General features: G+C 39.5%; 1 protein-coding gene across 2 annotated transcripts in view; it reads right to left on the bottom strand.

The window, feature by feature from the left end:
* Positions 1-22,500, bottom strand: part of SRCIN1 (SRC kinase signaling inhibitor 1) — a 2,370,959-nt gene that overhangs the window by 1,030,522 nt on the left and 1,317,937 nt on the right. For both annotated transcript variants that reach the window (XM_044055283.1, XM_044055284.1), the window contains exon 5: positions 10,914-11,007. In XM_044055283.1, coding sequence (XP_043911218.1) covers positions 10,914-11,007 — 94 coding nt within the window. The remainder of the gene's footprint in view (positions 1-10,913; positions 11,008-22,500) is intronic.

Raw genomic sequence — 22,500 nt, 5'->3', positions numbered from 1 at the left:
CAGTGTGTGTGTGTATATATATATATATATATATATATATATATATATATATATATATATATATATATACGGCAAAACAAAAAAGGGTACTTACGTATTATCGCAACCACAGTTCTGACAGGAGAAACGGCTCTTTTCCGAGCCCTTTTCCTACAGATAAAAGTACTCCAAAAACCTGAAAATGTGTACATATATATATATATTTTGGCAAGAAAGATGTATTATAAAGGTCTGCTGAAATAAATTATGACAGCAGCTGTTATAGTCTTGTACCTTTCTTTACGTTAAGAAATCTTTTTTTTAAACCTGTGCTCAGCAGAAACGTTCAAACATGGCGTTTAATGTACAGAAGTGGTCAGACGTGTACTTACATGTCTGCCATTATTCAAAGCCACAAAAGTATATAGAAATCAGTGCAGCTACACAGTCTGTTTCAGTAACGTTAAGTGGTAACGCATTATAAGTAGGACACAACTGGCCAACCTACTGCTGAACTCTCCAGCTTTTCACAGAATGTCCATAATTTTGAATCATTTCTGTTTTGGTGTAAAGGGTAGGATTTTCAAAAACCGTGACTGCCCCTAACATTTCTTAGCTGTTGTTCTAGAAAAGAAATCCAGGATAATGACACTGCCTACCATCTCATTCAACTGCAGAGCAGCACCACACACATGTACACAGTACTTTGTTGTGAAGGAAGTGCAACTTGTTTTGTTGAAAAAGTCCATTCTGCAGTCTGCTAAAGAAAAGTTGAAATTATAAACCGTAAACTCACTAGCACATTGGTAAAGCAATTTTATGTCTCTCTTTTACACACAAACATACACACATACACACACACACTCTCACACACACACACACACACACACACACACACACACACACACACACACACACACACACACACACACACACACACACACACACACACACAGACACACACACAGACACACACAGACACACACACACACACACCATTTTTATTGCAAGTCTATAACACCAACAAAGGCCTTTATTTTGCAAGCTTCCCTTTCACTGCCATAATCAGCAACTTTTATTACCATGGCAAGTGTCTTTTTGGACACATTGTAAATATTCTTTTATGTTTCTTAGCTGTAGCAATTTATTGCTCAGAAAGATTTACTTTTTACTGAGGTATCTCATAGCCAGTATTACAGATGTCTTAATGCTGCTCAGATACTACCTAATACAATGTACTTATGTATAGTTAGAGTTAAACACTGTGTTACTGAGAGTACCTTGTAAAGTTCACTGCTGTATGTGCGTCACCTTGGTCCGCACCTGATAAAGTTCAGTCCTGTGTGTCACCTCAGTCAGCAACTAATACAATATGCTACTGTATAGTTAGAGTTACGGACATTGTTACTGAGAGTACCAAATAAAGTTCAGTGATGTATGAGTGTCACCTCATTCAGCACTTAATAAAGTTCAGTGCTGTGTGAGTGTCACCTCTGTCAGCACCTAATAAACTTCAGTGCTGTATGTGTGTCACCTCTGTCAGCACCTAATAAACTTCAGTGCTGTATGTGTGTTACCCCTGTCAGCACCTAATAAAGTTCAGTGCTATATGTGCGTCACCTCATTCAGCACCTAATAAAGTTCAGTGCTGTATGTGTGTTACTTCAGTCACTACCTAATAAAGTTCAATCTTTGTCGCTCTCCTACTTTGGACACAATTGAAAAGTCTTTGTGGGTTCTGTTCAAGCAGCTTTATTACATACAAACACATAATGATAGAAGTTTACTGACTTTAACTTAAGTAACTTGTATACAAACTAACTACTTCAATCATATATGCTGACTGTCTGGCTGAACTCTCAAAATGGCACTAGGAATAGCATGTGCCCAGTATTTATATGTGCGCAATCAGCCCTTGACATGCTTCTTAAAGCTACAGCACATAAAGTCCAATCTACATCCTCCCTCTTTGAGAAACAGATCGTGCAACATTATGAATCTATTTGGCATGCAGATAATACAAGTAGTTCTTTTTCATGCATTAATACAAGACTAAGTATATATATATATATATATATATATATATGGGTCTACTTCTATTCGCTGACAGCCCATCTCACTGAAACCCATTTGGTCGACAGCTCATTTCATCGACAAACATTCTAGGTGGGGGGCTGCGCCCCACCCCCCCAATGTGGGGGGCTGTGCCCCCCGCACCCCCCCAACTATATATAACAACTCCACAGTCGCACAACACTGGGGAGGGGGGCAAAACCCAGGTTTTTGCCTTGAATACTTTTGTCAATGAAATGAGCTGTCGACCAAATGGGTTTCAGTGAAATGGGCTGTCAGCGAATAGAAGTAGACCCATATGTTCAGACCATGTTGCTGCATATTTCACACTGGGCCTGGATATTCGACCATATCATGTGACAAAACTGGGAATTTTGCTTAGCAACTGGAGTGGTCTCTACAGAATGTTCAACCTTAGGAGTGGAAGCAAAGGTTGAAACATACTCTGGGATGTGAACAATGTTTGGTTCGCTCTGAGATATGGTGTGTGTATCACAGGAACAATGCTGCAATGATGATTCTGGTACAGGAAGAAGTTGTCTGCAGTTTCTCCTGTAATCCACACCCTCGGATTCTACAAGGTAGGATCTCTGCTCAGCACATATACCTGTAACTTGATCAATCCATTCGAAACCTTTCGTCGTTTCTATTCTCACTGTCTCTCCTTCCATCAACGGACAAAGAAATCTGCTTGATTTATCATACCTAGACTTTTGGAAAGAACGCTTCTTGAATAATTGAGCCTTGATGGTTTTGTTGTTCTTAGCTTCAGGCCTCAATAAACTGGAACTAATAGGTAGCTTTGTTCTGGTTTGCCTGGATAGAAGTCTTTGAGCAGGTGAGCCAAGAATATCATCATGGGGTATGTTTCTGAGATTATGTAAATTCAAAAAGACATCGGTATTGTCACGTTTTGATCTTTCAAGTAATTGCTTTGCACTCTGCACTGCACGTTAAGCTAGCCCATTTGACTGTGGATATTCCGTACTACAAGTAACATGTACAAAGTCCCATTATCATGTAAATTTCTGAAACAACTGACTAGTAAATTGAGTACCATTGTCAATAATAACTTTGTGTGAACAACTTGGACTGATAAATGATGTTTCAACTTGATAATAACAGTAATGGATGCTAGGTTAGGTAGTAAGTCGATTGCAAACCAGTTTGAATAAGAGTCTATCAATACTGAGTAGTTGTTGATTGTTCCACTCAAAGATATCAATGGCTACTGTTGACCAAGGTAGTTCAGGGACTTGACTTAGCTGAAGTGGTTCTATTTGCAAATAAGGTCTAGTACTATTGCATATTGAACAAGAAGAAAGTACTTTGTCAATGTCTTTCAGTAATGAAGGCCAAAATATTAGTTCTCTTGCTCTTCTCTTAGTGGATGCAGAACCTGGGTGACCATGATGCAAAATCTTTATCTAAACTTGTTGTAAGGAAGCAGGAACAACAATTTTAGGACCTTTGAAAATAATGCCATCTTCCATCAACATTTCATCTCTGTAAGGAAAATAGGTTTGCATTTCAGGTGGTACACTAGATTGCTTTGATGACCATCCAACATTTATGTAGTGATTGAGCTTTTGCAAAATTGGATCAGTCTTTGTGTGATCTCTTAATTCATCAGGTCTACTGGTAGAAAAATTATGCACTGCCATCACATCAAAGTTAAAATTCTCTGCTTCAAGCTGCTCCGTCGTATTTCTGGGCGATCTGGATAAGGTATCAGCCAGATAGAGTAGTTTGCCTTTCATGAAGACCATTTTGAAATTGTACTTTTGCAATCTGAGCATCATTCTTTGTAATATCGCTGGCCCTGAATGAATAGGCTTCTTTAGAATAGTGACTAGAAGTTGGTGATCAGTTTCAATTTGAATAGCTCAACCATAAGTATAATCATGATACTTGGAAAATGCAAATACTATTGCCAAAAGTTCTTTCTTAATTTCAGCATAATGCATTTCAGTTTGAGTAAGTGTTCTAGATCCATAGGCTACTGGTCTGCCCTCTTGAAGAATAACTGCACCAAGACCAAAGTTTGAAGAACCACAGGAAAGAGTGACTGGTTTATTCACAGCATAGTATCTTAATGTAGGTGGGGTGGCAATTTTCTGCTTAAGGTTTTTAAATGCCTTCTGTTGCTGTTCTAACCATGACCATGTGACATTTTTGAGCATCAGCTTTCGCAAAGGTGCTTTCATTTCACTGAAGTCTGGTTTAAACTTGCCTAAATAGTTGACTGTGCCTAGGAAACGTTGTAGAGCTTGAACATTATCTGGTGCTGACATCTCATGAATAGCTGCTTGCTAGGTTGGGTCTGGTCTCAAGCCAGTACTGGTGAATAAATGAACTACATATGTACCTTCTGGAACGCTGAATGTGCACTTTATAGGGTTGAGTTTCAAGTTTACTTCACGTGCTCCATCTAGAACTTTCTTTAGGTTTCTGTCATGTGCTGCTTCACTATTACCTCCAACCAATAAATCATCTACTGCTACGGCACAAGGATAACTAGAAAAAATTTGCTCCATTGCACTCTGGAAGACTTCGCTTGCAGAATTTATTCCAAATGGCATCCTTAGAAATCTGAATCTGCCAAATGGGGTACCAGAAGTGGTTAGTAATGAGGATATGTGATCAAGCATCACTTGCCAAAATGAAGTTTTTGCATCCAAGACAGAAAAAAACAGTGGCATTCGGTATTAGAGCTGTGGCCTCTTCGACTGTGCGCATTGGTGATGTGGTCTCTTCAATGTCTTGTTCAAATCTCTTGGGTCACTACATACTCTGATTTTATCTGAGTCCTTTTTGTGAGCTGCTACCTTAGACAACACCCATTCAGCTAGTTCTGTAACTGGACAAATTACACCTTGCTGTACCATTTTGTCCAACTGAGCCTTAACTTTATCTTGGATAGCTATCAGAACTCTTCTCGCTCGTCTGACTACTGGAGTGACCTCTGAATCTAACTATACAACTGGAAGTTTGCCTAACTTGTCGGCTAAAACATCAGCACACTATGAGAAAATGGCTTCAGAAAAATTGCAGCTATAATATGCACTTGTGTGATGAACTTCTTTGTTAAAAGAAAGCAGGTTCATTCTCAAACTATCTTCACGACCCAGTAATGACTGTACTAGTCTTCGGACTACATAGAATAACAAGCTGTAACAGTTCTTGACCAAATAACACAATAGCATCACTGAGCCTTCGGTTTGAATTTCTTCACCTCCATAAGCAACAAGCTTAACACTACTGGCCAGATTAAGTTGCTCATTAGTTCTGACTTTAGCAAATGTGTCTGCAGATATAACACTACACTTTGAAACAGCGTTTACTTTAAGCTGTGTGGATGTACCATTGATCTAGACTGTACAAAACACTTTGCTTTTTGCCAATAAATTAACTGCATCAGCTCTCTCACCAATTACTGATACACCATCCACATAGAAAGCTAACTGCTGCATCTCTACTTGATTAAATTGCTTTTTTGTGTGACCTTTCTTTACAACTGTGTGGGGTTTACTTGATTTACAAAACGTTTGAAAATGGTTCAATTTTTTACACTTGTAACATTGCTGACCAAATGCTAAGCACTTCTCTCTTCTAGACTCATGATTAGTACCACAATTGTCACAGTTAACAATAAAGCTAGACTTGGATTTTGCTGATTCACACTTGTACTGCACTGAGAGATGTATTCCTTTAACTGAACTAGTTTTAGAACTTGCTGGATAGCTATGTGGTTTTCCTGGTGAGCCAGCAGGGGCTGTGGTTGCCATGTGCTTGGGCCTACTTCTGTTTGCCACGTGTTGCAATCTATCTGTGTTTGCTCTGGAGCCTGCTGAAACTATGCTCTTGTCACTTGCAAGCATACTTGTGTGTTTTTCTGCAACTTCATGAATTTGGCAAATCTCAATGGCTTTAGTTAATGTTAAATCACTGTTATGAAGTAAAATCTTTCTCACAGCAGCACTATTAATACCACACAAGAGTCTGTTCTTCATTAACTCATCTTTTAAGTCACCAAATTGACATGTTTTGGCTTTACTTCTCAGGTCAGTTACATAAGCTGCAAATGTTTCCCCTGGTTTCTGATCTCTCATGTAAAACAAATGCCTCTCTAATGTAATATTTGTCTGGGGGTTACACATTTATCTGAACTTGCTCTTCAAACACTCAGGGTCTTCCCTTGATTTAGCCTTTACAACAATACGATGATTTTTACCTTCTCCCTCATATACTGCTGGTGCATACACAAATGAATGCTTTCTTTCTATGACCTCTGACCCAGCTTGGTTTAGCAAAATGAATGCCCTGGTGCATGCATTTTTATCTGAATAAGCTGCTTGTATAAAAATATCATACTCTTGCTCAGATATTCTCCAGTTTTCTGCAATATTTTGAGCAAATACAAGTGGTAGGAGCTGTTGAAATCCATCTGCCACATTAAGACATACCAGAGAAGGGTTTTACAAATAAGCACAAACACATACACATGTACATATGCCAGAAATTTATGCCAGTATTCAGGGTCATCCATAGGTCAAGTGGTGCCCTAGCCAAAAGGGCTTCACAGTGCCCCACCACACACCACCTGGTGCCCCATCCTGGTCTATTTACACCATCCAGTTTACTGGAAAAGTACCCCATATAGACCGGCGTCCTAGGCGGATGTCTAGATGGCCCATGCCTAAGGCTGACTATGCCAGTATTTGTAACTTTGCCCAATAGCACAACAAGCCTCTGTACAACTGAACATTGTGAAATAAGTCTTTTGGGCATTGTAATACTCTCAAATTTACTATATTGCAAGAAATCACCTCTTAGTATAAGAAACATCAAATAACTGCATGATGCATGCCTTTGTGCAACTGAACTTTGCAAAATAAGTCTTTCGGGCACTGTAATAAGTTTGAAATTACTGTACTGCAAAAGTAATTTATCATCACTTTAAGAAACATTTCAAATAACTGAACGATGCGAATGAACTGGGCATGAGGAGCTCAGAGTCAATAACATTTCGAAGTAAGGACACTTTGCGAATAAACTGTACACAGCACACTGAAATTTCCTCAAAATGGTGATACCTTGCTAGGTAACTCTTCACAGTGCAAGAAACACTCTGTAATGGCAGCACTTTGCAAACAGACACACCCAGCACAAGAAATTTTTCAAAATGGCTATAGATTGACTGTACGTCATGAAATAGTTGCACTTTGCACACAAATAAACTCTATGGAATACATGCACAGTAGTAAGCACACACTGTAAGCACTTTTACACACTTTGAGATACTTTGAATAAATCTAGTTATGCCCTTGATACAATACAAAGCTGTAGTTATGCCACAACATAGCACTTTGCCAAAAATCATGCAGTTGCCTTGCTTTATTTACGCTTAATGTGCCCTTTTTTGCCCTTATTATATTTGTCTTGCTCATTTAATCTCTTTTCATGTACATTGTACTTTTTTTGTGCTCATTTTACTCTAAACATGCCCTTTTTCCTTTAAACACACTCATTTTGGCTTTAAACATGCCCGTTTTGACTGTAAACATGCCCGTTTTGCCTTAAACACACTCGTTTTGGCTTTAAACATGCCCGTTTTGCCTTAAACACAATCATTTTGGCTTTAAACATGCCCGTTTTGCCTTAAACACACTCGTTTTGGCTTTAAACATGCCCGTTTTGCCTTAAACACACTCATTTTGGCTTTAAACATGCCCGTTTTGCCTTAAACACACTCGTTTTGGCTTTAAACATGCCCGTTTTGCCTTAAACACACTAATTTTGGCTTTAAACATGCCTGTTTTGCCTTAAACACACTTGTTTTGGCTTTAAACATGCTCATTTTGCTTTTAAACATGCTCATTATGCTTTAAATATGCTTGTTTTGCTTTTCCAGTAATCATTTTGTCAAATATCTTAGTTTTAAACATTTCACTTAGTTAATAAACATTTAGTATCTCCCACTTGTTTAATAATGTGGTTTGTGCCCTTGTAATGCTCTGTTTTATCTTGTTTACAAAACAAGCAGTTTGTGTGAATTCTCATCACCTTTGATTCTTTTCTGGCTCTTTTTCGTGCTCGTTTCTCTTAGTTTACCTTCACTTTCATCTCTGCACCTCATGGCTCTGAATATCATTCTCTGCGATCCCGGTTCTGACACCATTTCCTCTCCTACTTTGGACACAATAGAAGAGTCATCATCGGTTCTGTTCAAGCAGCTTTATTATATACAAACACATCATGATAGAAGTTTTCTGACTTTAACTTAAGCAACTTATATACAAACTACTGCAATCATACATGCTCTCTCTCTGGCTGCACTCTCAAAATGGCACTGGGAATAGCACATGCCTGATATTTTTATGTGCATACTCAGCCTTTGACATGCTTCTTAAAGCTGCAGCACATACACTCTGATCTACAGTCCTGTATATGCTTCACCTCAGTCAGTAACTAATATAATATGCTACTGTATAGTTAGAGTTACAGACATTGTTAATGAAAGCACCTAATAAAGATCAGTGCTGTATGTGCATCACCTCATTCAGCACCTAATAAAGTTCAGTCTTGTATGCACATCACCTCAGTCAGCAACTAATAAAGTTCAGTGCTATATGAGCATCAATTCTATGAGCATCACCTCAGTAGTAATCCCCTAAAACAGTTCAAAGTTGTATGCATGTCACCTCAGTCAGCACCTAATAAAGTTCTATGTTGTATACGTGGCACCTCTGTTAGCACTTAATAAAGTTTAGTGTGTATGCGTGTCACCTCAGTAAACACCTAAAACAGTTCAATGCTGTTTGCATGTCACCTAAGTAAGCACCTAATAAAATGCAGTGTTTTATGCATGGCACTTCAGTTAGCACTTAATAAAGTGTAGTTCTGTATGAGTGTCACCTCAGTAAGCACCTAATAAAGTTCATTGTTTTATGCGTGGCACCTAAATCAGCTGTTATTAAGGTTTGGTGCTGCATGCTCTTTACCAAACATAGTTAGTATAATTACGTTTTATAATGTGCTGCCATTTTACAGTTCTGTACATGACTTTGTTTCCTACTTCTTTCAAAACAATATATTTCAGAAGCAGTAAATGTCTTTTCCAAAAGCAACAGCAGGCAGTGATCTTTAATTGCTTTTATTACAGGACAATTCACAAATGCAAGAAATGTCTGGTTCATATTCTTCATCTGCTGCAACACATTTTCTCTATTGTTTCAACTGCTAGTTAAGAGTTAGGTCTATACTCTATAAAACTATTACTTTTTTTAATTTAACAATCCACTTTTCTTTTTGCTGCAAAAGCAAAACACTTATTTGGGTTCTTTATTTCCAACAAAAGATTTTCATTTGTTAGAGTACCTTCTTCCAACACGCAATTCACTGACAGGCAATGAAACAACAGCAAAATTTCACTCATAGCCACAGGACAGACAACTCAATGCAGAAATGTTGCTGGGTTTATTTTTGTACATCAGTACATTTCAGATGTTTTAGAAACAATTTCCCACTGGATTGTACAAAACATGCATTGCTGTTTCCATTTTTTCTATGCACACACTTCAAAACAACCCAAACTATTTTCCTCAGAAAGCCTGAGCAATATTTTTCTGCATATACCTTAATATACACACATTAAAAGTGACTGGCTTTCTTAGAAAGCCAGTGTAACTGTTTTTCTCACTAAGTCATTGTTTTTGACCACAAAGACTTTCTCAATACAATGTGCATTAAATATTGCTTTACTTTCTTTTAAATACTCCACTTTTCCACATTTTTGATTTACTACCAAAACTTTCTTACATGTGGGGAATTTCTACAGCTTCCCCATGTCACAGGTAACTATGCCTCATAATTCATTGGTTTTACTTCTATGTGTAAAATGCAGTAAATTGTTTTTTGCAGTCTGAAAGTTCAGTAATTTTGCCCACCAATATTCTTAGCATATACTTCATACTACAAGGATATGTTTCCAGGCATCTTAGTACAGTCTCTGAACATATCTTTGGTAAGCAGCCTTCTAGCAATTTCCTATGAACTTTTTTAGTAAGCAACCTTCTAACGATTTACTTTGCATTTCTTTGGAAAGAGCTATTTTGACATTTTCATTAAAGTACAAAGTAGTCCTTATCATTCTGGCACGCCTTCTCAAGTAATTTTTAAATTTATTTTAAGAACTGCCTCATTACTTCACTCTCAGAGACCACCTTCTGATTTTGCTTTTAGGTCATCTTGGGAGTGGCAATCAGAAAACTGTCTATATCTCTTTAACATTCAGTTAGAATTCATTCAGCAATGTTTTTGAGAGAGTTACTCCCCAACCATTTTCAATACATACATCTTTTAAAGTGCATCACTTTTTTACCTTTATTAGGTACACAGTAGCTCAGTGCATTCTCATACCTTCTCAATTGGCTTAATCTTAGTAGAACTCAGTTTTCTAAAAAGGCAAGTCTAGACAATGCTTTTCTGTGGGGTAGGGCATTTACATGCTAGTGTCCAAATAAGGTAATTAATTTTTAAGCTGAGTGCACTTTAAATGTGTGCATCTTTGGGAAACATATTAGTTAAACTTTCTAACAGTTTTGTTGCCTTTCCACTAAAATTAATTTTACACTCAGTAAGGTTACATTTTGTACAATTTTACATATTTAACTGCTTTAAGACTTACAAGCACTGTTCTTGAAAAGAGTAATTAAACATTTTAGATCTAACTAACCTTAATATAGTTTTCTACATATTTTACTGAAAAACATTTTAAACATTTTCTCAGCCTGAGACATGGCTTCTCTGAAAGCAAGTACATTTGCTTATTGTGTATGTATGTGTGTGAGCTTACTTACCCTGAGATCTCCATTTGCCATATGGGGAGGAGGGAAAGATGCATAGATGGGTTCTTTTCTGTAGATTTTAATTATACTTCGATCCTGAATATCCCTATATAAACAAAGAAGATACTTAATTGTGGCAATTGTTACAATGATAACATTTTAATAAATAATAACATTTTGTTGCATATAACATTTGCAGTAATAGCTAGAATTTATACATCCCTAATTGCAAAACATGCACGATAAATAACACCATTCAAATAAAGGGTCTTATCTTCTAACCAGCTTTTTTGATCTGAGACATGAGCTACATTTTCCAGCAGATTTCAGTGGCATTGCTATGAGCTGGACGTGTGTCTCTTCTTCTCTTTTACAGCAACATCCAACCATTCTGGAAACGTCATAATACAGCAAGTACAACCACAATGCAATAGTCATAATACAGCAAGTACAACCGCAATGCAATAGTCATATATACAGCAAGTACAACCACAATGCAATAGTCATAATACAGCAATTACAACCACAATGCATAGTCATAATACAGCAAGTACAACCACAATGCAGTCATAATACAGCAAGTACAACCACAATGCATAGTCATAATACAGCAAGTACAACCACAATGCAGTCATAATACAGAAAGTACAACCGCAATGCACAGTCATAATACAGCAAGTACAACCACAATGCAGTCATAATACAGAAAGTACAACCGCAATGCACAGTCATAATACAGCAAGTACAACTACAATGCATAGTCATAATACAGCAAGTACAACCGCAATGCATAGTCATAATACAGCAAGTACAACCGCAATGTAATAGTCATAATACAGCAAGTACGAACACAATGCATAGTCATAATACAGCAAGTACAACTGCAATGCATAGTCATAATACAGCAAGTACAACCACAATGCAATAGTCATAATACAGCAAGTACAACAGCAATGCATAGTCATAACACAGCAAGTATAACCGCAATGCAATAGTCATAATACAGCAAGTACAACCACAATGCAATAGTCATATATACAGCAAGTACAACCACAATGCAATAGTCATAATACAGCAATTACAACCACAATGCATAGTCATAATACAGCAAGTACAACCACAATGCAGTCATAATACAGCAAGTACAACCACAATGCATAGTCATAATACAGCAAGTACAACCACAATGCAGTCATAATACAGAAAGTACAACCGCAATGCACAGTCATAATACAGCAAGTACGACCGCAATGCACAGTCATAATACAGCAAGTACAACTACAATGCATAGTCATAATACAGCAAGTACAACCGCAATGTAATAGTCATAATACAGCAAGTACGACAGCAATGCATAGTCATAACACAGCAAGTGCAACCAAATGCATAGTCATAATACAGCAAGTGCAACCACAATGCGTAGTCATAATACTGCAAGTGCAACCGCAATGCAATAGTCATAATACAGCAAGTACGACCACAATGCAATAGTCATAATACAGCAAGTACGACCACAATGCAATAGTCATAATACAGCAAGTACAACCGCAATGCAATAGTCATAATACAGCAAGTACAACCGCAATGCAATAGTCATAATACAGCAAGTATAACCACAATGCATAGTCATAATACAGCAAGTACAACCACAATGCATAGTCATAATACAGCAAGTACAACCGCAATGCACAGTCATAATACAGCAAGTACAACCGCAATGCAATATCATACAGCAAAAAAGGGAGAAGCAGCAGATGGCAGATGAACTTCAAGTAGTGAGTTTGATGATTCCAAAAGTGAAGCCTGAAAGATCATCAACTAGCAAGCAGAAACTCAGTCATGAAGTACACCAATGGTTGTACACTACACGTTAATGTGTAGGGACATACTGAGAAATTTACTTGCTAAGATATTTTTGTCTGTTGCTGTTTACCAGTAACCTCATAGAAACCATGCTGTAGCTGTGATCTGTAACCAAGAATTCCTGATCTGTCCAAAAAACTGCTATGCTGCTGTCCCCTTTCCCCATGCTGCTGTCCCCTTCCTCAGCTTATTTGCACTTTTTGAGTTAGCTGTGTGCTGTTTCAGCCTAAATGGAAAACAGAGAGTACTTGGCATATGTATATCATCAGTGGCATTCCAATCTTGCATAGCACCTGGTTAGGGATGCAGATCAAAAACAGCATATTTTAATAAGTGACTACACATCAGTCTGTACGCAAAAATGTTACTGTTGCATTGTGTCATCACATCAACCTTATGATGGCCATTTCTGTGGAGCTCATCTCTATTTAGTGGTAAGTAACAATGTGACTGAAACATGTTTGAATTAGAAACAGATTATATTAGCTGCATTTATATTCACATACTATCAATCTTTTTATCAGCTCTTACTAAGAATGATTAAGAAGCAAGTAGAATAACAGCAGGGTTTGCACTTGGCATGTGACATAGAATGAACTAAAGATCTGTAGTACAATGGGTCTACTTCAAAACATTGAAATGTCATAACATTGAAACTCAAAACACTGAGACCATAACATCAAAACCCCAAAACACTGAAAACCTAAAACAATGAAAACTCGCAACACTTGAACTCTGCATCATAAGATTAAAACTACAATGCACATGTAAATAACACTCCCTCCACTTATAACAACACCAAACTAACAAAAACACTTTTTACTACATTTCTGCAGGGGGGCACCCCCCCATGAGGGAGGCTCTGCACCCCTACCCCACCCGTAAATGAAACATACCAACTTCAAGATCGCACTACAGTGGAAAAAAGTTAATTTCCTAACCTCACTGTATCAGAAGAGAAGAGGCGGAAGGCATGGCCGAAGGCAGGAAGAGAGGAGAAAGGCTAGGACTGTGGTAGTGAGGGTCAGAACTTTACATGTTGGCAGGATGACTGGTATAGAGAGAGAGCTAGCTGATATGATGGACAGAAGGAAGGTTGGTATATTGTGTGTGCAAAAGACCAGATGGAAGGGGAGTAAGGCTAGGTGTATCGGAGGTGGGTTCAAATTGTTTTATCATGGTGTGGATGGGAGAAGAAATGGCGTAGGAGTTATTCTAAAGGAACAGTATGCGAAGAGTGTTTTGGAGGTAAAAAGGGTGTTGGATAGAGTGATGTTTATGAAGCTGGAAATTGATGGTGTAATGATTAATGTTGTTAGTGCATATGCTCCACAAGTTGGGTGCGCAATGGATGAGAAAGAAAAATTTTGGAGTGAATTGGATGAAGTGGTGATGACTGTACCCAAGGGTGAGAGAGTGGTGATTGGAGCAGATTTAAATGGGCATGTTGGTGAAGGGAACAGTGGTGATGAGGAAGTGATGGGTAGGTATGGTGTTAAACAAAGGAATGCAGAAGGTCAGATGGTAGTGGATTTTGCGAAAAGGATGGACATGGCTGTGGTGAATACGTATTTTAACAAGAGGGAGGAGCATATGGTGACATACAAGAGTGGAGGAAGATGCACACAGGTGGATTATATCTTATGTAGGAGGGCCAGTTTGAAGGAGATTGGAGACTGTAAAGTGGTGGCCGGAGAAAGTGTAGTTAGGCAGCATAGAATGGTGGTTTGTAGGATGACGTTGGTGATCAAGAAGAGGAGGAGGAGTGTGAGGGCAGCACCAAGGATCAAATGGTGGAAATTGAAAAAGGGTAACTGTGAGGTGGAGTTCAGGGATGAGTTAAGACAGGCACTGGGTGGTAGTGAAGAGTTACCAAATAGCTGGGTAACTACAGCAGAGCTAGTAAGGGAGACGGCTAAAAAGGTGCTTGGTATCACATCGGGACAGAGGAAGGACAACAAGGAGACATGATGGTGGAATGAGGAAGTACAGAAAAGTATACAGGCAAAGAGGTTGGCAAAGAAGAAGTGGGATTGTCAGAGAGATGAAGAAAGTAGACAGGAGTATAAGGAGATGAGGTGCATGGTAAAGAGAGAGGTGGCGAAGGCTAAGTTTAAGGCATATGAAGAGTTGTATGAAAGGTTGGACACTAAGTAGGGAGAAAAGGACCTGTACCAATTGGCTAGACAGAGGGACAGAGCTAGGAAAGATGTGCAGCAGGTAAAGGTGATATAGGATAATGAGGGAAACATACTCACAAGTGAGGAGTGTTTGTTGAGGAGATGGAAAGAGTACTTTGAGGGGTTGATGAATGAAGAGAATGAGAGGGAGAGAAGGTTGGATGATGTAGGGATAGTGAATCATGAAGTACAATGGATTAGCAAGGAGGAAGTAAGGATAGCTATGAAGAGAATGAAGAATGGAAAGGCTGTTGGCCCAGATGACATACCTGTGGAAGCATGGAGGTGTTTAGGTGAAATGGCAGTGGAGTTTTTAACCAGATTGTTTAATGAAATCTTGGAAAGTGAGAGAATGCCTGAGGAATGGAGAAAAAGTGTTTTGGTACCGATCTTTAAGAATAAGGGTGATGTGCAGAGCTGTAGTAACCACAGAGGGATGAAATTGATCAGTCACAGCATGAAGTTATGGGAAAGAGTAGTGGAAGCTAGGTTAAGAAGGGATGTGATGATTAGTGAACAGCAGTATGGTTTCATGCCGGGAAAGAGCACTACAGATGCGATGTTTGCTCTGAGAGTGTTGATGGAGAAGTACAGAGAATGTCAGAAGGAGTTGCATTGTGTTTTTGTAGACTTGGAGAAAGCATATGACACGGTGCCTAGAGAGGAGTTGTGGTATTGTATGAGGAAGTCATGAGTGTCACAGAAATATGTAAGAGTGGTACAGGATATGTACGAGGGTAGTGTGACAGCAGTGAGGTCTGTGGTGGGAGTGAAAGATGCGTTTAAGGTGGAGGTGGGATTACATCAAGGATCAGCTCTGAGCCCTTTCTTATTTGCAATGGTGATGGACAGGTTGACAGACGAGATCAGACAGGAGTCTCCATGGACTATGATGTTTGCAGATGACATTGTACTCTGTAGTGAGAGTAGGGAACAGGTGGAGAGACCCTGGAGAGGTGGAGATATGCTCTAGAGAGAAGAGGAATGAAGGTCAGCAGGACTAAGACAGAATATATGTGTGTGAATGAGAGGGAGGATAGAGGAATGGTGAGGATGCAAGAAGTAGAGGTGGCGAAAATGGATGAGTTTAAATACTTGGGGTCAATAGTTCAGAGTAACGGTGAGTGTGGAAGAGAGGTGAAGAAGAGAGTACAGGCAGGTTGGAGTGGGTGGAGAAGAGTGTCAGGAGTGATTTGTGACAGACGAGTACCTGTAAGAGTGAAAGGGAAGGTCTAAAAGAGGGTAGTGAGACCAGCTATGTTATATGGGTTGGAGACAGTGGCATTGACAAAAAGGCAGGAGTTTGAGCTGGATGTGGCAGAGTTAAAGATGTTAAGATTTGCACTGGGTGTGATGAGGGTGGACAGGATTAGGAATAAGTATATTAGAGGGTCAACCCAGGTTGGAAGGTTTGGAGACAAAGCCAGAGAGGCAAGATTACGTTGGTTTGGATATGTGCTGAGAAGGGATGCGGAGTATATTGGGAAAAAGATGCTAAGGATGAAGCTACCAGGTAACAGGAAAAGAGGAAGGCCTAAGATAAGGTTTATGGATGTAGTGAGAGAGGACATGCAGGTGGTTGGTGTGACAGAGCAAGATGCAGAGGACAGGAAGAAATGGAAACAGGTGATCCACTGTGGTGACCCCTAATGGGAACAGCCGAAAGAAGATGATGATAATGACTGTATCGCAATCACCACGGAGAATGTAAACATAATGTTTAAATCACTTACCTGTACAGCCTAAAAACACGTATAGATTGACAAAATAAACACTTTTTCCACTCCTCACTTGTCCCAGCACTTCTCAAAACACTAACTTAACTTCCATGAAAGCAACACATCCATGTTTACATTCTGTATGGGGATCATGTTACAGTGGTTAGGAAGTTAACTTTTTACTACTGTAGTGCGATCTAGGAGTTGGTATATTTAATTTACGGGGGATAGGGTGTGCAGGGGAGCTTGCCCCCTGCAGAAACATAGCAAAAGTGTGTTTGTTAGTTTGGTTTTGTTATAAGTGGAGGGGGATGTTATCTACACGTGTGTTGTAGTTTTCAATTTTATGATATGACATTTTCATTGTTTTGGGTTTTCAGTGCTTTCAGTTTTCAATGTTATGGTCTCCGTGTTTTGAGTTACAATGTTATGAGATTTCGATGTTTTGAAGTAGACTCAGTACAATTCTTTTGTTCATGGATTTGTAGCACAAATGCACAGCATGGAACCACTGAATTTCAGGAGAAAAATGTAAAGGAAGTCAAATTTTCAGTAGCAAAATTAATAAAAATACAGATGCAGTGAACAAGCAGAACAATCTATACAGGGGAGCTATATAAATCATGTCAGTGACGTCATGCAATGATAACGTACAGTTGCATAAGACCTACTTACCTATAACAGTAGATGTTTATACAGCACACTGCCTTACTGGTATTTGGCAGTAGTGCCCTGCTACCCTACTCTAGCAGTCTGCTGAAGCTCAGAGTCCATCCCACTGCCCGTCTGTGAGTGTGGTGGACCAAGATGCTGGGAGTACAGGGACTACTTTACAGATACATATGCAGGACACTTTCAGCTTTTTAGGGTCCAGCAGGAAGAGCAGATGTAAACAGAAGCTTTGCAAACACCTTCTGTTCCATTACCAAAACAAACACACACACACACACACACACACACACACACACACACACACACACACACACACACACACACACACACACACACACACACACACACAAAACAATAAGGGCCACACATCAGTGAGCCACAGTAATCCAGACACTAAACTATGTTTGTCTTAAAAAGCAGATGGTGGGTGGGTACTGCCAGTAAGGCAGTATGTTCTATGAACATCTACTGTTACAGGTAATTAGGTCAAATACAACTGTACTATATTCATCAAACATGTTGCTTTACTAGTATTTGGATATATTCTCAAACCTTACCTAACCTGGGAGGAGGAAGGATATGGGTCCAGGAGCCCATAGAGAATGGTGCTAGTGAAACAAGGATATGGAAAAGGCATCCAGCTTGTAGTGCTTCATAAAGGTATGGACAGTCCACTCCTTTCCATTATATCACTCAAGAGGAAAAGGACAGGTGCAATGCATCTTTACCTTGTCTAGATTTGCCTTACTTTGGTAGGTGTAACAAAAAACAATACTAGAGGAAAACCAACATGCAATGGTTTACTTCGAGACAGGATGACTCTTCACTGATCCTGTGCAGGAAATGAAAAGGTTTTCGGCCTTTCTGAAAGATTTCATTCTGTCAAGGTAGTACCTGAGTTGCCAATGCAAATCTACGGTAAGAATTATCCTCTCTCTCCCTTATTCTGAGGTCCTGAGAAGAACATAAAGAGGTTAATAAACTGATGGAGTATGAATTCTGAGAACACTTTTGGCAAGAAAAAGGGATTAGTGTGTTACACAACCTTATCCCTTTGGAAAATAAGATAAGGTTGCCTCACCATGAGAACCTGCAGCTCAGAGACTTTTCTTGCAGATGTCAGAGAAATAAGCAAAACAGTTTTCCACTTTAAGAACTTCATATCACCCCAAGTGGCAGGTTCAAAAGGTAGTAAGGTCAATTTTTCTAGGGCATAACTGAGATTCCATGAAGGAGGAATTTGCTTGCGAGCTGATCTCATATGCAGTACCCCTTTCACAAACTGTTTAACCAAAACAGAAGAAAGAGGATGATACCTTGGCAAACAAGCAGAAATGGCTGTTAAATGCACCTTAATGGATATATATGATAAGCCATCCCAAAGTGGCTCACAAAAATATTTCAAGACCAGAGGAATGTTAACTTCAAGGAACCATTTGTTACTGTTTAGACACCACTTAGAAAAGCTTATCCATTTGTAAAGATAAGATTTTCTCGTAGTGTGTTTCCTGGCCTCCTTTAATACCTGCTGTACAGTTTCATGAAACAAGTACCTAAATGGAGTCAAGACTGAACCATCCAGACTATCAGTTGATATCAGTTTTGCTACAAACTGGTGTGCATCAGTGCCCCTGAGACTGTGTGAGCAAATCAGGGACACAAGGAAGTATGTGGTAATTGCCCTTGTCCTTGGCTAACACCATTAGAAGGGAGAACCAAGATTGCCTGGCTAATAGAGGTTCATCACAATGATCTTGGGCATTTCTTTCTGAAACTTCTGAAGTACTTTTTGAATCACTGGAAAGTGTGGAAATGCATAATGCAACATTCCCATAAAAGGGGATGAGAATGCATCTGTCCTCTAAGCATGGCTGTAAGGATGCCTGGAATAGAATTTCCCCAGCTGTCTGTTTTAAAATGAGGCAAACAAATCTATTTGAGACATTCCCCACATCTGAACTAAATTCTGGAACACTACTGTCTTGAGCTGCCACTCCTGCAGGTCTGCCCCAGATCTGCTTCATCTATCTGACACAACATTTTGCTCTGATGGGATGCATGATGCCCAAAGAGTCAGAGAATGTGGTAAAGCCAGCTCCCAGACTAGCATTGCCAAGTGACATAGACTGTGTGACCGTATACCTCCTGGTTTGTTCAGGTGCCACATCGCTGTGATGTTGTCCGTAACCACAAGAAGACGACCTGGAGTCCATAGATGGGGAAGGATTATCAAGGCATAGATTATCACTGTGAAGGCTGCCAACCCAGCTAGCTGGAATTTTATAAATAACTCTATATCATTTGTGAATAGTAATATGATCTGTATGCTTGTCTTACAAATGTAAGAAAACTATATGTTATGTGTATATTAAACTACTGATGCAGAAGTGTGTGTTAAACTGTATGGTATGTACTGAGTTTCAAGAATGTAATCACAGTGTACACTGCTGGAAAAGAGCAGAAATTTGTATAAACTATATGCCTATGCAAATGCATGTTTTGGTGGCAAAGGCTGAAACATACAGAGTTAACTTGCAAACCCTCAAGAAAAACAAAAGTTTTATGATGATGTTTATCTCAGCTGGGAGACAGAATGTCTACAGCTAGGAGTTCTTTCTATTGTCTGGAAACAGAAATAATTACAGGTTTCAAATGTAAAAGTGTTTAACTGTTTTACAACTTCCAGTTGTAGGCAAACTTCTGAGAGACAAGTATTTTTGACACAGAAGTGCTAAATTTTTGAGTTTCGGTTAACCTGGGAACTGAAGGCAGAGGTGACAAAGAATGATGTAATCTGAGATAACCCAGCGGTAATGTCTGACAGTAATTTACGAACTATCTCAGAGAGTGAGTTTGTGCATTTTGTATTTGTCTTTGGACCTAGAAACATTCCTCTAGCACTTCTGCCTGCATATTGCTCTGTAAGTAAGACTTAGAGATAGGAATATGGTAAGATTAGTTTAAATGTTTTCTGTATTTATGTGAGACTGTCCTGCAATGTTGTCTTAAAATATTTATTGTGATTCTGAACTCTCTTTTTACTGTATTGAGTTACTGAGTATTGTCTTGTGCTTTTATTATTTATTATTAAATACATTTAAACCTTTTAATTGTGGCTGGTTTGTTTAGAGATATTTAAGCTCTTAGAGTACTTGCATATGTATTTAGTGACACTGTATAGGCTACTCCTAAATAGCCTTATAAATCTTGGTCACACTTACCATTTGGATAATAGTAACATTACACAGTAGAATTCGTCACCCTTAGTAAGGGCCTTATAGTAGCGAATGAGTAGTGGTTGGTGGCAGCTGGTACTACCATATAGTCTGGGCAGAATGGGGCATAGCTAGTGAACCTGTGCCAGCCTTCCCCAGGAGTATCTGTGTGTTTGTATATAAATCAAATCTCAAAGTGTGTGTGTGTGTGTGTGTGTGTGTGTGTGTGTGTGTGTGTGTGTGTGTGTGTGTATGTGTGTGTCAACTATTTGGGTAGGGACACACAGCACTGGTTGGGCAGAGATGGTGCTGGCGGTTTTGGCTTGACCACTCGGCTGAGATCTTAACCCTATAGCTGTGCCATGGGGGAGTCTTACTGGGGATCTGGAGAAAGAGGGAGAAAACAGCCCCAGACTGAATGTGATCTCTGTGTGCTCTTAAGGGAAATTTTATTTTACTGTGTGTGTACTTGTCATCTTCCCAATGTGCACGTCCCTCACTGGTGCTAGTGGTGAGGATTGAGGCTCCTTGATTACTGGGCCAGTGCAAGGGCATCACCGTCACCAATATTTCTTTGATATTGATATACCTGCTTGCACCCTTGGGCCACAAGTGGCTTGTACTTTTGCTCCAATTGGGACAGCTTCCCAAGCAAAGTTGGATGAATCTGTCTGGGCAGATTGCTCCAGAACAAATAGGGAGAAGTGAAGTCCCAGACTGATACTAAGCTGTGCTCTGCCGCACTGTACCTCTCATCTGATGAAGGCCAACAATTGGGATTTCAGGGAATGTAGGTGTTGGGTCCAATAATTTCATGCATATAATTGAATTTTCCTCATGTGGTGGCAAGCTAGGGGTATAATGAGAATCATAAATGTCATCAGTCCTAGAATTTTTAGAAAACCTTTTGCCAAGGTGCCGCTCCTCCTAGACAATTCCTGAAACATCATCTGGTAGAACAGTACCTTGAGTTTGGGAAGAAAGGCCATCTTTTGTTGATGTTGATTAAGTACCCCAGGAAGATGAGTTTTTGCAAGGGTGCCAGGCACAACGTCTGAAGGTTCAACTTGAATCCTAGCTAGGAAATTAAGATCAAGACCTTCTCTAGCAATTCCAAACACCTGGACGCAGACTCTGCACAGATCAGCAAGTTGTCTAAATGAAAAATATGAAGGTCAAGAGTCCAGTAGTACCATCAGAGTAAGGCATTTGGTAAACACTCAAGGTGCAGAGGATAGCTCAAAAGGCAATGCAGAGAAAGGATAGTGGGAACCAGGCACAACAAATCTCAGATATCTCCTGAAGTGATGAGCAATGGGGATATGATGATACACATCCTTCAAGTCCAGGGTCACCATAAAACAGTAGTCTGGCAGGAGAGAAATCACTATTTGCAGAGTGAGCATACTGAACTTGGGGACCTTGACCAAAGTATTCGGCAAGGATAGGTCCAACACTGGTCTCCACGACTGCTCTTATCCAGGGACTAGGAAAATTCTGAAGTACAAACCTTTCATTCTGTCTGAAAGAAGGACCAACTTTATGAACCCTGAGTCCAGCATTTGCCACAGAACAGGAGAAAATAATAAAATCTGGTTTGGTGGGTGAGGGAGACCCCCCCCCACCCCACTGGAGGCAGGTGTTCCTCCCACTGCCACCTGCAACCTCTGTCAATGATGTCAAGCACCCACTTCTCAGAAAAAACTAATGGCCAGGCCACCTTGTTGAGAGTTATCGTTCAAGACAGGGAACTTGGACAGGAATTTGGGAATGACAGCAGCTAAGCCTTAGCACAGTCATAGGTTGAAGGTGGTCCATCCTTTTTTGGAAAAGGAACCTTTCTTGATGGGTTTGGTGGAGTTCTTGATCTGCCATTTACTTTTGGAGCCCTGGGTTTTGCTTAGCTGGGACTTCTGTTTGCTGAACATCTGAAAATGATCCTGCTTACTGG

Source organism: Protopterus annectens, chromosome 13.part0, assembly GCF_019279795.1.
Source record: "Protopterus annectens isolate FY-2018-M chromosome 13.part0, PAN1.0, whole genome shotgun sequence".
Classification (NCBI taxonomy): Eukaryota; Metazoa; Chordata; order Ceratodontiformes; family Protopteridae; genus Protopterus; species Protopterus annectens.
Note: the sequence above shows the minus strand (reverse complement) of the source record. Positions and strands in the feature narration are given on the sequence as shown.